Here is a 16,027-nt window from a genome sequence, read left to right on the forward strand (position 1 = left end):
GATTGAGTCTGAGAAAAATGTTACTGGTTATTATAAAAAAAAGTGCTATTTGCTTGCCTGAATCTATGTAGTTTTCAACTTCGACGCCCATCACCATGACTATTTTTAGCAAATTATTGAAATTATGGGGGAACTGTCGCAAACATTGATTTAACTGGGAAATGTTTTAATTTCAATCACAGTTATACTGCCTGACATTATCTGTTATGAATAAATACATTTAATAAGAAACAAAATAAGTCCAACACTTCATCTGAGGCATGAATACTTTGTTACGGCACATCTAGAAATGATGCTCCCCGACTTTAAAAATACCATGATTTCTTTTAAAATTGAATGAAATACTTTTGAGTAAAGTCAGGTCGAAATACAGTATTACGGGATGGTCTCCCTCGTATGATGGGAATGTGATTGAAAGCCTACAGTATATCATCTTGTACCTCATAATTTGACATTTTTGCGAATAACAACTACTCTCCTGGTACTCTTCCACAGGCCAGTGTCAACAGGAAAGAAGCTTAACTTCAACTTGTAAATGTTCTTTATCTGGGTCATACCATCATGCATTACAGTACTTTGAAATGCAAAAATTAAAAAAAAAGATGAATGGTGTATAAAATAAGAATTAGATTTCGTTGGCCTTGCGTAATACCTTCAATTTACATGTAACACAACTGTTTGTAGATTGCACTGTAAGTGTAATTAAGATAAAAATGCCACACTTGAAATGAAGAAATGTACCATCTGTTTTCCCAAATTTGGAGTAGTGCTAATACATATTGGATATTGAGGATATTTACACACAGTTAAAAATAGGACCATGAAAAGTACCCAGTGATCAATTTTTGGTGTTATTTATTCTGTTTATGGCCTACGGTATATCATCTTGCTAATTATCAAACCACCATGTGCGCATTACCCGGGAATTGCATTTTGGTGTTTACTTTGTTGAAAATATGTTCATTGAACTATGTTTTAAATATGTTTTTTTATTATTTTGTTTTTCTTCATGGGCCAAATTAATTGCCTCGCTGTAAAATTTGGCCTACAAGCCGTCTATTAAGAACCAGGGCTCTAAAGCATACTCAAAATAATCTGAAATGCCATATTTGATTTTTATGTTTTCAGGATTGTCATCTCATTTTCATACACAGACCACTCCAATAAACAGAAACAAGCTTCTGGATTGACAATGGTAAGTCAAATGGAAATGTTTAGAATGTTCATTGTGAGAGGCAGCATTTTATATATCATATCCCCTAACAAGAGGTCCAAGATTACCAATCCACACAAATTATAAGAATAAGGACCTCTAGTAGATGCCCAGAAGTGTCACTTTTTTCAAAACAGTGTTATTCCCCTACAAACTGTTTGGATTCTTCTGCAAAAGTGATCCACAGTTCCCTGTCTCAGAGGGTCTTCTACCTCTGGACAAACCGCTGCCACTGGTTAATGGACAGAAAACTTGATACTTGACAAGATCATCCTTTTGCAGCTTCTATCGGAAGCGAGACTGTGTGTACAATACGGTATAGTGAAACCATTGTGTAACTACATTTGTCAACATTTGAAAATATGTAATCATTTACAGTGTTGACATGATAATGGTTTTTGTTCCTATTACTGTTATTATTCTGTTATTGAGTTTTATTACTGAAGTCAATATTTCAGCACAGTCTTTTAGTTATAGCCCTTATTTAACAGAGTTTAATATTTAAGAGTGTCAATTTAAGAAATAAATTAATGAGAAGTAAATGGAAAGTAATTCCTGGTAACAATTATACAAAAGAAATTATATTAACTGTATGAAATTGTAACTATGATTATCGTAACAAGGATGAACCATCATCCAGTCAAGAAAGAGAGTCATCTCAGCCACCTCAGGCAGTTATGGTAAACACATCTGTTGAAAACTTCACACAGGAAGTTCCTGAAATGGCACATGAGGTAGGTAAAAACAAAAATATAGTATTCAGTGTGTAAAAAAATACAGTTTTCTTATTTAAATAACTTTAGTGTAATATTTCATATCTCTTCATAACTGTCTTGTAATATACAGTAATTTGTAGTAAATATTTCAAACTCATATTTCTTTTGCAAGATCATTCCAGAGGCATTGTAAATACGATAGTCTGATGTTTTTTCAGGTGTTGATGCAGAATTGTGGCCTTTCTTGTGTGTGTGTGTGTGTGTGTGTGTGTGGATTGTTTTTTGCTATCCCTATATGTTCACAACTCTGCTATTAACAACTATTATTTTAATTATTATATTTATAAATTAAAGTTAATAAACTTGTTGCACAATGACCCATACAGGGGTAGATTTAAAGGGCCTAGCCCCTCCACCCATTTGGAAAGTTTCATTTTAGAAAGAAAGAAAAAGAAATTATTGATTGCCCAAAATTCCTGAGAGGTTATTTAGAAAATAATCTATGAATCTGCCCCTGCTGTAATTTTGTTCTTTGTTTTTTTCAATTTGTACTGTATTAAGTAGATGCCACAAATTATTTTCTTTTATTGCAGTGGGAATTTGAGTTGGATGTGTTTCAGAAGCAAGCTATACTCCATCTGGAAAAGAAACGCAATGTGTTTGTATCAGCTCACACATCAGCTGGGAAAACAGTTGTTGCGGAATATGCTATAGCTCTCTCTCGCAAACATGGTACCAAGTAAGTGTGTGATATAAAATATTCAAAATATGCCATTGCAACGGTGGTTTCAGAGAGATGATCGGCGACATCCGGACCTCCCAGCCCCCTGAAATTTTAGAATGCCTTTTTTTGTATACCTCGTAGGAAAAACATTGTATACAGATGGTTGTAAAAAGCTCTCTTTCATCACCAGACGTCCGCCCATGACTATTGATTAGTTTTGACAGACTAAACAAATCTTCAATTTTTTTTATTCATACAGTACGTAGATATATCCTTTGCGAACATTTTAAAGAAAAAAATATGTTGACACGACCCTCCGTTAAGGATATATGATTTTTTAAGTAACATGACCTCCGAAAAAATGGCCAAAACACTATGTTATTTCTGTTGGTTACGCTTCACTGCTCAGCACTGTTTGTCATCAATCGAAGATGTCTACCGCAGCATGGAAAAGGCCTATGCATGGATTCTCAGAGCCACACATAAACTTTTTACTATTATTATTTATTACTTTCTGTCTTTTTTAAAGAGCGGTTGAGTATAGGAATGTTTTGACTAAAATTGTTTAAATGGATTATTTGTTTTTTGTTTTTTTGTTTTGTTTTGTTTTTTTGTTTTGTTTTTTTTTTTTTTTTTTTTTTCCTTTTTTACTTTTTATTTACATAAATTCCTTCAATTGCACATCTGTGATTTTTTTTCAGGGCAATATATACATCACCAATCAAGGCATTGTCCAACCAGAAGTATCGGGATTTCAAGAATGTATTTGGTTCTGATTATGTTGGCCTGCAGACGGGAGATGTCCAATTGAATGAAAGTGCTTCCTGTGTCATCATGACAACTGAAATTCTAAGGTTTTTATTCAACAGTATTTATAATCAGAGCAGAGAAGTTTATTGACTTGAAATGAACAATAATCTTAATATCATTTGTATGTGTATGTAAATTTAATTTTAGATACATTAATATTCAAGAATAATAAACATTAAAAGTAGATCTCCTTTATTTTCTTGTTTTAAAAAAAAGAAAGAACACATATCATGTTTTAGCTATCCATTTATTTGGGAGTCTTCAAATGCGAATGAGGGCTACACCACTAAACAGTTATGGTTTATGCTCATGTATCATCATTCATTAAACACCTATTTTAAACATTTGTTTTGTCATCTGGAGATGACATAACAAAATCATTTTGTGGCTGAGGTAGGCGTACAGTAGTCCGTCTCTCGATGGACCACCAGTTGGATGCAACTGCTGTTCCCAGGGAGCTGTGTATGTGTTATACCTGTATATGATTTTGTTTCAATGGCCAGAGTGATAATGAAGCATACTACTTACGTTATTATGTATTAAGTTATTTCATTTCTTTTGTATTTGTCACACAAATAATTTTTTTATCAGGTCAAAACTGTATGATCAGGATCTCAGTGATCTGGAATGTGTTATCATCGATGAAGTACAATACATTGGTGATAAAGTGGTAGGTAATTATAATGTATATAATTTGATATGGACCAGAATAGTTTTAATTTAGTTTTATAAAGATGATGTTGATATACTAAGTAAATATGAATTTATGATGATAAGAGATCAATTTTAATCGTTATTTTAAAATATAAATGTAGGTCTAGTGTTTTTACAGAACATTTTTTAAGTACCAAATCCCAACAGGATTTTCGGTGATTATGTGCGTGTTCTCTGTTGTGTTGCCATTATCTTCAATGTTGGTGTTTCCGGGATAAATGTTATGACAATGACATATAATCTTCTTCTTAATTGAGTCCAAGTACAGCTTGTGGTTGTATCTGGCAGGATCGGTAATGGTGCGGGTATCCTCAAGGATGTTACATTACAAGAGATGTTGCATAGTCAGAGGCTCATTTCCACAGTTACAAATGATAAGATTGGTGGAATAACTCTGTAATTATAATATAGTACTTATAATGTGAATAATAATATGACATATAATGAATTATCCAGAGAGGGAGTGCATGCCTATTTTTTTTTTCTTTAAGAGAGGAGTCGTTTGGGAGGAGGTTCTAATCATGCTACCAGATACTGTAAAACTGGTTCTTCTGAGTGCAACATTCTGGAACACTATGGAATTTGCTAATTGGATCGTGTAAGTTTTAACTTTTGTATCGCATATTTATACGTCAGACCTGTATTATACCACATATAATAAATTTATATTTACTTTCCCTTATATATAGCAAGGCCCTCAGAATAAAATGTATTTGCTACACTGCAGATGAACAAAAGAAACACATTGGAACTCTCATTAGCAAATTAATTCAAAGCGAGTATCCACTAAAAGTCATTGAACGCAATTTGGATAAAGCCTCCCATAAATTACATCTAGCCTACCTAACATCAGTGCCTTTAATGAAGCCCCCATCTTAGCCAGAATGCAACCCCCTAACATTAAAGCCATTTTAACATCATCTACACTCCCGACCGCCATCGCTATTCAAGGTAACCGACCATGTCAGAATTCCCACTGCAATATATGTCATCTCCTCATCACCGACCAACGTATTACATTACCACTACCTAACACCAAGATCACAATACATTTACCTCCTCTCACTTGTAATGCTCACAACATCATTTATCTCATTTGGTGTACCACTTGTAACAGGGTTTGCTATGTTGGGGAAACGGATTGCTTTTTCCATAACAGATGTACAGTATAATAACCACAAAAGCTCTATCAGAAATAAATATAACCTTCCTGTAGTTAAACATTTTAATCAGGCTAACTACTCAATGAATAGTATGAAATTTATTTTTATAGTCAGCAGATTTCAATCTCTAGCAGACAGACGATGTGCTGAAATGGATTCTTAAATTAAATACACATAAATGCGGTGCAAATAAAGATTTGGGTTTTGCATCTTCATATTCATCTACCAAATAAAATGCCAGATTTATTATTTTTTTATATCATATATTGAACCATTTAATTTTTTCGCATATATTTATATCATACATTCCCTAATTTTTATTGTTTTATCATTATCTATTTCCACTTTTTATAGTATGTTATGTATAATATAACATTTATTTTTCCCACCACACATAGGCTTATTTATTACAGCCATGCGATCATAGCCCTTTCTCAATCATTTAGAACTATATCATTGATCCTGATTACTGAGCCATGTAATTCGCTCAACATTGTACTTACAGATTTGCTATGCTCTTCACAGTTCATTAGTTATACTATGTATTGTTTATCTTGTCTAAATATAGCCAGATTGTCATCTTTTACTTTAGACATTCTTACGCTGAGGAAGGCAGCAGGCGCTGCCGAAAATTTCGTTTGATAAATGTATATGTAATTGTGTCAAAGTGTCCGGCGTTTATTTTAACAACTGCCCAACTTCGCATGTAAGAATTCCACACTCGACTTACGCCCAATTTCGTGTGTAAGAATTTTCCCGGGTAAAGTCCCAGGGTATAATTTGGGTAAGTAGGCCTAGGCTTAGGTCAGTAAATTTAACAAATGCTCACAAAAAATAAAGGAATTGTCTCCGAATTCTGCTAACTTGAAACTCTTCAATTGCTTAGACCGGACTTTGGTTGCCGTAAAGTTGAAAACAAAGCCCATTCTTTTGTTGTTTACTGTGGCTAAAAATAAACAGCTCGCTAGCTACGGCTAAAAATAGACAACACCAGGGTCCATCCCTAAAGAGACCCACCCAGTGGGCTGATCGGATCGTTAATTCACAGCGTGAAGACTCGCATGTTCCAAAAATGCAGCTAAAATCTTCACGCCTGTTTCAGAGAGATTCACTGCCAAAAATAACTTGTTACATCATGCAAGAAAACAAGTTTAGGCAAAAGCTGAGCTAGCACAAGGTAAGACCAAGATATGGCCTAGCTAGCAAGACGCCTAGGCCTACTAAACTACAATTAAGGTGTTCCCTTATTTGATGCTCGAGTAAAGACTGATTTCTTCGCTGGAACATTGTTTTTGATAGGCTATTGAATCGTAGGGCAATTGTTGAAATGCATCTATCACTAGCAAAACGATCGTCATTTTCGTTCTGTTCATGCACAAGGGAATCCCCGGGTATAATCTCACCCCTTAAAATCGGGCCAATTTTGCGTTCATGGTGGGGGGATTATACCCGGGGAACTACGGTATATGTTACAGTATGTGTGATGTGAAAGATTTTTATAAATGTTGAACATGGTCCATATTTTTCCAATACTAACATTTTTTTAATTCATTCTTATGCCTATATTTAACAGGAAGATAAAAAAACAATCAGTGTATGTAATTTGTACTGAAAAACGACCCGTGCCTCTTCATCATTACATTTATACTGGAACTCAGGACTTCCAAGAAAACCAACTGTTTGAAATTGTAGATGGGTTAGGAAATTTCAACAATAGAAAGTAAGGCCTAAGAAGGTGTTGAGATAAAAATCATAAACTACTAAAGATAAATGTTTCTGTATTTTTTATGTACATACCATAATCATTGAGTCTTCTCTGTATAATTTATGTCAAAAGATATACAGAGAAGACTCAATGATTATGGTATGTACATAAAAAATACAGAAACATTTATGTACATACCATAATCATTGAGTCTTCTCTGTATAATTTATGTCAAAAGATATAACTTCTGATTGGAGTTAAGCAATAAATATGTATCTTGTATTAAATACTCAATTAGATTAAGTGATAATGTTAGACAATAATCATTTATAATAACATTATTTCACAAATTCCAATACAAAATATATTCACTCTCATTTCCACTAACTTGAACTTGAACAACAATCATCACAACCTCCATCATCATATTAAATGCAAAATCATCATTATCATCATCATCATTTACTTTTTATAGTATGGAAGAGCAATACCTTTGACACATTCACAATCATTTTTTATTTTTTTTTATTTCAGAAGAATTACATTTGTAGAACCAATTACAATAGTATTGAATTTAAGAAATTGAAAGAACTATAAATACAATAGATTAAATAGATTAAATATAGTATTGAGAGACTAGGTACCTGGTTCAATTCTCATCACTGTCTCTCCTTGTGTCTTCAATAGGCAAGGAAGCTTCATGCTTATTCTGCAACAGTACAATATAATAACGATATACAGTATTGTACTGATAAACCTAGTAGAAACATGTATTATGTATAACAAATAAAGAAATCGGAAATCTGCTATGTCACAATATCATTTTTATAGCTATCGACAAGCGTGGGCTGAGTATGAAAACCAAAAGAGAGCAGGCTTACGAAAAGTAAAGGTACTGTTTGATATTGTCTTCTGCTTATATATTTATTCAGTATTATTATAATAAATTCTATATTTAATCTATTGCAAGCACAAGAAGATAGTTTTGTGAAGTGCTATGTGATTTAAAAATTATTGTAGTATTTGATAAAATCCAGAACAAATTCTGGAAAAAAAACATAGTAACAACAAAACATACTTAATTTTCTCTAGAAAATGTTATCATTTTTTTCTATGTTATCAGGAGCGGATTTAGGGGACCCGGCCACGCCCTGCCTCTCCCCTTTTGGAAGGTAAAAAAAAAAGAAAAAAAGAAAGAAAAAGAAAAAAAATGATAGCCCAGAATGCCCTTAAATGTTATTTTTGGGCGTCTAGAACACAAAAATTTCGCGAGGGCATGCCCCCGGACCCCCTAGGATAGTGGTGTCTCGATTGGCCCAAATTTGGGCCCCCTTTTAGGGCCCCCCTTTTTGGACATCTCTGGATCCGCCCCTGGTTATTTTTGATACTCACTGGTCAGGCTGATTTTGTGAAATACTATGCAGTAATAATATTGGTAATAACTTTATTTTATTTAAGTTGTTTAACAATATGGACATAGTTGTTTGATTATTTTATGAATAAGTAAATTATTAATTAATTATGAAGATAAATACATTGTAATTAATTTTTATTTAAATATTGTTTTAAGACTTTTAATAGTCAAACATTTTTTTTGGTCATCCATAGTATTTATGTCTATAAACATCATCCTAAGGCTAAATATTTTTGTTAAAATGTTTATCATCTGGGTTTTTTGAAAAACTTATTTTTTATTTGAAGAATTTATGTTGTAGAATTATATTTAGTGTTGTATATTTATTTAGAACAAAAATATTAAGAAATAGTATAAAATGAGGCAGGAGAAAACTGGTCTTTAGCCTGATCTGGGAATGTTTAGAGTTATAGTTTAAATCTGTTCTGGAAAGGTGTAGACTGGTTTCCTCCTGAAGGTGGGGGTGGTGATGAAAATTGAAAATGAAGAACTGGGGTGTGAAATTGAGAATTTGGAACTTAATAGTACTTTGTATTATTTTAACTAAGTGGAACTAAACTGCTGGTGTGAGTGCATTCTCAGCCTACGCCCATGATAAATGGTGACATTAAGTGATTTTTGTTTTGTCTTTCAGCAAAAAAATCAGTATCTGCCATTTGTCAGAATTCTACTACACCCGTTACAGTATTTACCAGCAATTGTGTTTACATTTTCGAGAGCAAAATGCAGAGATAATGCGCTGACTTTACAGGCTGTTGACCTGACAGAACGAAATGAGAAAAGTGAAATTCAAGTTTTTTTAACCACATCTTTGGAAGCCCTGTCAGATTCAAACATGCAATTAGTCCAGGTTACCCTTTTCATAAATCTTCAATTTGTGAATTTTTATCGCATGAAAACAAAAGATATTTGAAATTTGATTGTTACTCTTTGTAAATTAACATGTATTTGTTTACCTTAGACAGCACGTTTCTTCTGGCTATCAGATATTATTAGCTGCGATGTTTCGGCTAACTGAATCCTGCTTGGATGACGTCAGGCTATTAGCAAGCTGTATCACTCCACCCATCCTCTACCATACAGCCCCTGCACGGCCTGCAATAACAACTAGCCGAAATACCACAGCTGATATTTTGTATATTTACAAAGAATAACAATAACATCACTCTATTTAAAACCAAATGAAATTGTTTAATTAAAAAATATTTGAGTTTTGTCCTCTGGTGTGACATGTTTTGTAATTATGTTTCTGATCTAGAAAAATGCATTTCAGTATTTTATTTTTGTTTGTACTGTACTTCCAATGGCAATACAGTTTAAACAAAATATCAGCACAGCACAGTCATTAATATTTTATCAGTGTATTCAGTAGGCCTAGATTCTAAGTTGGGAAAATAATTTCTGATCTGGTTTAAATGAGCTCTAACACATCTATTAGTATTTTGCTGTGTGTGGTTATACGCTTTTTCCGGCTTACTTCCAAAAGACAAGACAGTAGTCAAAACATGCAAACATGAAGAATTTACGCAGTCTTCTGGATATTACTGCTTGCTTGTGGAAGTGCCATGGCAGACCATGCCGATTTATTGGAGACTCTTGTGACTCCCTCTGAAATGAGTGGCTCTTAAATATCTAAGTTAGATAATAATAGTTCAATGAATTATGGGTAATTTTGTTTACCAGTGAGCCCTCTATTGTGTTAATTCTGATTACTGATTCTGGATACTCTGCTTAATAATTATTAACGTCATTTGTATTTATTGTTATTTTAAAAAAAGCAAATTTTGATTGCCAAATTGCATTGCATTTTTCAGATTATGGAGTTGAGGGAGATGCTGGAGAGGGGCATAGCTTATCACCACAGCGGAGTCTTACCTCGTATGAAGGAAATTGTGGAACATCTGTTCCAAAGGGGTCTTGTGAAGGTGCTCAGATGATACAATAAATGATTTTAACAGAATAGAATTCATTAAATTATGTCTACATAGCTCTCAATTAGCCATCATAGAGGCTCTCCTTGTTTCTACTTTAGTTCGTGTAGGCTATTGAGTGTGTCTTGGTGGTCAGCCCAACGTTTTCTTCACTATTTCTTAAGCAGAGGCTGATGCAGGGGATGCAGACGAATTATGATCGCATCCCTCTAAAAGAAAATAATTGTAGTATTGTTGATGAAAATAAATGAAATTTAATTTGGAGTGCAATTTCCAGGCATCTAGAGGTCCTTATTCTCAACATGTTCAAACCTCAGCCAGGCCCCAACCATGGTGGGGCTGAGGTAGTGTGGACTTTCCTACGCACACCTTTACCCCCAAATACTGCAACCTTCCCTGTTCAGAATAACATAGAAATGATATCAGATTCTTTTTAATCATTCAAATGAATCAACATTTAAAAAATTGTTCTTTAGACTAGCTATCTTCATATTTCTATATGAAAAGGATATCTATTTTATTGGTCATATTATATAAGTAGTGTATATTTATTTTTTAGGTCCTGTTTGCTACAGAGACATTTGCTAGTGGTGTGAATATGCCAGCAAGGACTGTGATCTTTGACTCCATTAATGAAAAGTTTGATGGAGAGAAGAAACGTACTGTTAATTCAGCCGAATACATTCAGATGGCTGGCAGAGCAGGTAGAAGAGGCAAAGATTCATGTGGTTTCTCTATTATTCTATGTGGAGATCGCGTTCCAAAGGCTTCAATATTAAGAAGTTTACAACAAGTAAGTTGAACTTTCTTTTGTGCAGCAGTGGTAATTGTTGACAGGGGATCTGACAAGTCATAAGAACACCAAATGAAGAGGCAGCTTATATGACCTAGATGAGGTGTCAGCAATGACCCCTGCTGGAGGCTTTAAAGCAGTTCATTTCCACATTAACACACACACACAATAATAATTGATAAATGTATCAAAACATTTAAATGTAATGGAAAAGGGTCGCCACAGCAAACAAGCTTTATAACGGGCGCCCCTTTATTATAAAATAATTTAAAATAAACTACAGTATAAAAAAATACATTAATAAATAAAACAAATCAAATAAATTCATTACATATTCTAAGTATATGTTCTGCATGATTACATAGAGCACAATCATTTATACATAGCTTACCATTATACAGTTTTCATAATAATGGTTATTTAATTTTCTTTTATACAATATATACATTCACTGTTCTTAAGTTTTAATCCTTTATTAATATAGTTTCAGAATTAGTTTTAATGAATAGCAGCAAAGATAGATTCTGCTAATGGGTGTTGCATACAATTCTTATGGCTTTACTTTGTCGACACAGTAATGCCCTCATTAGTGTAATGTTAAAATTGATCAAATATACACTTTTACAAATTCTTTTTAAATATTAAGAATGAATCTATTTTTCACCCATAGGGGAAGCCTTGTCCTGTGGAATCACAATTTCACCTCAAGGATACTATGATCCTGAATCTACTTAATAGGGCTAAGTTTGGAGTACAGGATATTCTGAGGAAAAGTTTTGCAGAGTATAGCAGAGATTCTACGGAAAAAGAACTTCTAGCTTTGAAGCAGAAGTTAAATGACATGGAACCTGTACCTTGTGACTTGTGCAAAGAGGATCTGGAACAGTACTATGACACATGCAAAAGGATTCATACGTTAAGATCTGATTTACAGGTAGGATATTAGTGAAGTTTAGTGTAAGGTATGGACAGAAAGAAATAAATTAATACATCATTATTTTAAAAAAAAAAATAACATATAGTTATATTTTGCTTAATTAACCTTTGACAAATTGTTCAATCTGAAATCATCCCGTACATCCCTTGAGTTTTGCTTGTTCCTTCATATTGCAAGGCTGAATGAAAATTTAAGGAATTTTGTGAATCAGTGAACCCTAATATCTAAGGAAACTGAAAAATGTTAATAAGAGTAAACTATAATGTTTACACACCGTATTAGTTTAATTAAATTTTTCAAAAGTATACTTCAGCCGTGCAAGGATTTATTCATGCTTTAAATCTAACATTTTGATCCACTAGTTCATGATATGTAACTGTACTAATTGCTTATTATTATCATTTACATTATTATATCATCAATTCATAGCATTTTTGATCATGATTATACTTATATTATTTATATATTTATTTCAATAGTATCCCATATTTTTTCCTCTTCAGTCTGAATCTATTATGGATCCTGAGGCACTACCAATTGGTCGAATTGTTGTTGTCAATTCAGAAAAACACAAGAATCATTTTGGGATCATCATATCTAACGTTAACACAGATTCAAATATGGTCAAAGCTGTTGTGATATGTAGTAAAAAAGCGTCTACGGGGGAACCAAAAACAGAGCTAAAAGTTCCTATGATTTTAAAGACGGAAGTGTTTCTGCCAACGAGTGACTTCAGCCATTGCTCTGAAGTTGTAGAGTTTGATACTGATGATTTTACCATAACAAATCTTGTAGTTGCTATACCAGAAGAACTTGCTCAATCAAGGTGAACAAATCACATTCTAAACAAGCATAAGATACAAAACAAACTAAACTATAATACCATAACTGCAATATTAAACTTGAGCATAGGCTGGCTGTTTCCTCCCCTAACCCTCCAGGCAGCTGTTTACTGCTGGCTACTTTTGGTATTTCTCCACTTGTTATTTTCTTTTGTACAGTATAGTCAATTCAAGAACATTTAAACAGAAGCATTACTGATAAAACCTTGAAAGAAACCCAATGCAGGGGCGGATCTGTCTCTTATACACATCTAGATGTGTATAATTGGGAGGTAAAAAAAAGAAAAAAAAGGAAAAAAAGAGAGAAAAAGAAAAAAATGATAGCCCAGAATGCCTCAAATGTTATGTTCGTGCGTCTAGAACACAGAAATTTCGCGGGGTGTTGTCTCAATCAGCCCAACTTTCGGCAATGGGCCTTATCTCGAGAAGAAGCCCACATCTAATTGAAGCCCCCCTCTTCAGTTTTGCCAAATTACTCTCAAAATCTTCTTTTCAAGAAAGCATGGCTTTTTTTTCAGAAAGTACAGTACACTTTACTTGAATTTTAAAGAAACAAAATTAATAAAAAAACAAGCTTGGGGGTCAAAAAATTTCTCAAGCGTGATAGTCCGATTCACTGGTATGACGTCATACTTCTGTTTGCTTGACTTGTGTTCGCAGTGTTTGACTTCTTTCTTCGTGTATTTTGGCCTAATTTAGTTATCAGTTGGATTTTTATTAAAAAACAAATGTCCCAAGACAAGATACTTGCAGCAATTAGGCTATATTTCTGCAAAAAATGCAATCTATAGTCTGGACCGTTTGAAAATTTCCGTAGGGGTGTACCGTAGGGCTAAGCCAATCCCGCCAACATGAAAGTGTGGACTAGGGAAAGAGAGATCTCAGCATTTGTTCACTTTACATTGTACTATGTGTACTGTTAAATATGTGTTCAAATGCAAGTTTTTAACAAAAGAATATTGGCTGTGCAAATTTAATTTTGTTAGTATTTTAACCTCATAATGAAAATGAAACAAACCCAATGTTTTTAATTGGTTGATCCAAACTGCTTCTACAGCGGGGTTGATTTGACCTCAGTTCGCTGCTTTCGTGATAGCTGGACTAGCAAATGATAAAAAGTGGCAAAAACGTTTCGATATGCCCCTCCTTTTTACTTTGCAATTAGCCTCGAGAGGTAGCCCATCTCGAAAAGAAGCCATCCAAAGGTGGCCAAAAAAAAGAAGCCCAGGGCTTCTATTTGAAGTTTTACGGTACCGTCCTGTAATTTTTTATATTATTAAGTATTATATTATCATTACAATTGTATTAACTGACATTCTAATAATAAATAATAGGATTTGACCACTTTTGCATTTTCACAACTATTTACTAACTTTTGATAATCTACTTTTTGCAGTGTATCTTCCACTATGCTCACTAAAAAAGTTGTCCAGATGATGTGTAGGTTACGCACAAAGGATATTCCCTTGTTCATTCCTCAGACTGTTTCACAGGAATTTATTTTCAAATTTAAAGAGAGAGAGGATCTAGAAAAGCAGATTTTTGGATATAAATGCCTTCAGTGTAAACACTTAACTAAACATGTAGGTCTAATTTATCTTGGATTTATTTTTTCAAAACTTTTATAGCGATATTAGAAATATCATATATTAAAATTTGTAAAACAAATAGGCATAATTGTAAAGAAAAGAAACATCTGACAGTAAAGATTATCGTAGTCTAGCATTTGAATCTGACCATTGCTTTCAATTTTTAATTTTTGTTGTACATTTTCAGTATGAAATTGTTGAAAATCAGAAAATACTGGAGGAGAAAATAGCAGAAGTTGAAGAACAGCTCTCTCAGAGACACTTGCTTCTGCTTCCACAGTTTGAACAAAGACAGAAGGTATTTAAACATATAGTATTTAAAAAATAATATGTTAAGATTATACCTATATTTTAACTTTCTTGGTGTCAAACTTGGTTTTGAAGAATCTGAATTGAGAACATTTTCTATTTTTACTTTTGTGCTACTGAAAGAACCTATAACTACTATATTTTTAATTTTAAAAAAATGTATCTCAAAATGTGATATATGCAGAAGGTGTCAAGTGGACCATTGTGACTGTTTGTTGGTACACTGTACTACAAACGAATAAACTATACAAGATGTATACTTCTTTGTAAACTTGTTTTAATATTAAACAATCCACACTTCAATGAATTGATTGTTGCTTGAAATGCTCTATCTGTTAAAATTTAAATTATCAGACAATAACTAAAATAAATGACATATTTTATCTATGTCAGATATGATATCTATTTTTTTTTTCCAAATGGAAAGCCATTACTTAATATTAACTGTTAATTTTGGCTTCCAGATGTTTGGAATCTAATATTGAAATATACTGTATCTGTCTAGAGATTGGAGACCATAAGGGATGTAACAAAGGAATTATGCATGGCATTGACCTCAGATAATATGTGAAGTTTTCTGGGACCCTAACAGTACCTTGGTATTTGTTAGACGAGAAAATATCTTTGAGCTTTGTCAGACATCCAAGTGGGGGCACCAAGTACCAAGTTTGATGAGTGTCCATTAAATTCATTATACACTAAGGTTTAAGAATGATATCCTTGTTCTCCTTTAGGTCATATATTATTTTATTCATGGGGCTAACAAAAGAGATTCTTATTTAGTTTACTATGTAAGGTGAGACCTTATTTATACCTTGTTTCACAAACTTATTTTTTGTTAGTTTTTGTAAGTTTGTTAGAGGAGGGCTTAAGCATAATAAAAATAAATATAACATTTCATTTTTTAAATAAAATTTCTATTCTATTTTATTATTGATCGCATAACTGGCAAAAAATAAAATTTTGCTTTTATTTATACAAAATCACCATTTTTGGTGATCGGGATGTTCACTAAACAAGATAATAAATTTCTTGTCTAAATTTACTATGTAAGCACACTACAACTTAAGTCTTGTGCATTTTGATAAACACTTTTACAACTGTATGTTTTCAACATTAAAATGCACATATTTTATGTAAGTATTTTATGATGAACAGTTAATTAAT

The 16,027-nt window shown here is 33.0% G+C and overlaps 1 protein-coding gene across 1 annotated transcript; it reads left to right on the forward strand.

Annotated features, from left to right (window-relative positions):
- The first annotated feature begins 820 nt into the window (after positions 1–820).
- LOC117111061 (helicase SKI2W-like) lies at positions 821–14,879 on the forward strand. Its single transcript, XM_033253946.1, has 16 exons — positions 821–834; positions 1,129–1,195; positions 1,837–1,947; positions 2,523–2,668; positions 3,355–3,507; positions 4,055–4,133; positions 4,669–4,775; positions 6,914–7,060; positions 7,877–7,937; positions 9,094–9,309; positions 10,274–10,384; positions 10,950–11,183; positions 11,854–12,117; positions 12,624–12,946; positions 14,359–14,545; positions 14,739–14,879. Exons 1-16 carry the CDS (start codon positions 821–823, stop codon positions 14,877–14,879), a joined length of 2,361 nt encoding a protein of 786 aa, XP_033109837.1.
- Positions 14,880–16,027: the final 1,148 nt, after the last annotated feature.

The sequence above is a fragment of the Anneissia japonica genome, unplaced genomic scaffold (assembly GCF_011630105.1).
Source record: "Anneissia japonica isolate Jap-2015-1 unplaced genomic scaffold, ASM1163010v1 scaffold1511_len2985839_cov193, whole genome shotgun sequence".
NCBI classification, from domain to species: Eukaryota; Metazoa; Echinodermata; class Crinoidea; order Comatulida; family Comatulidae; genus Anneissia; species Anneissia japonica.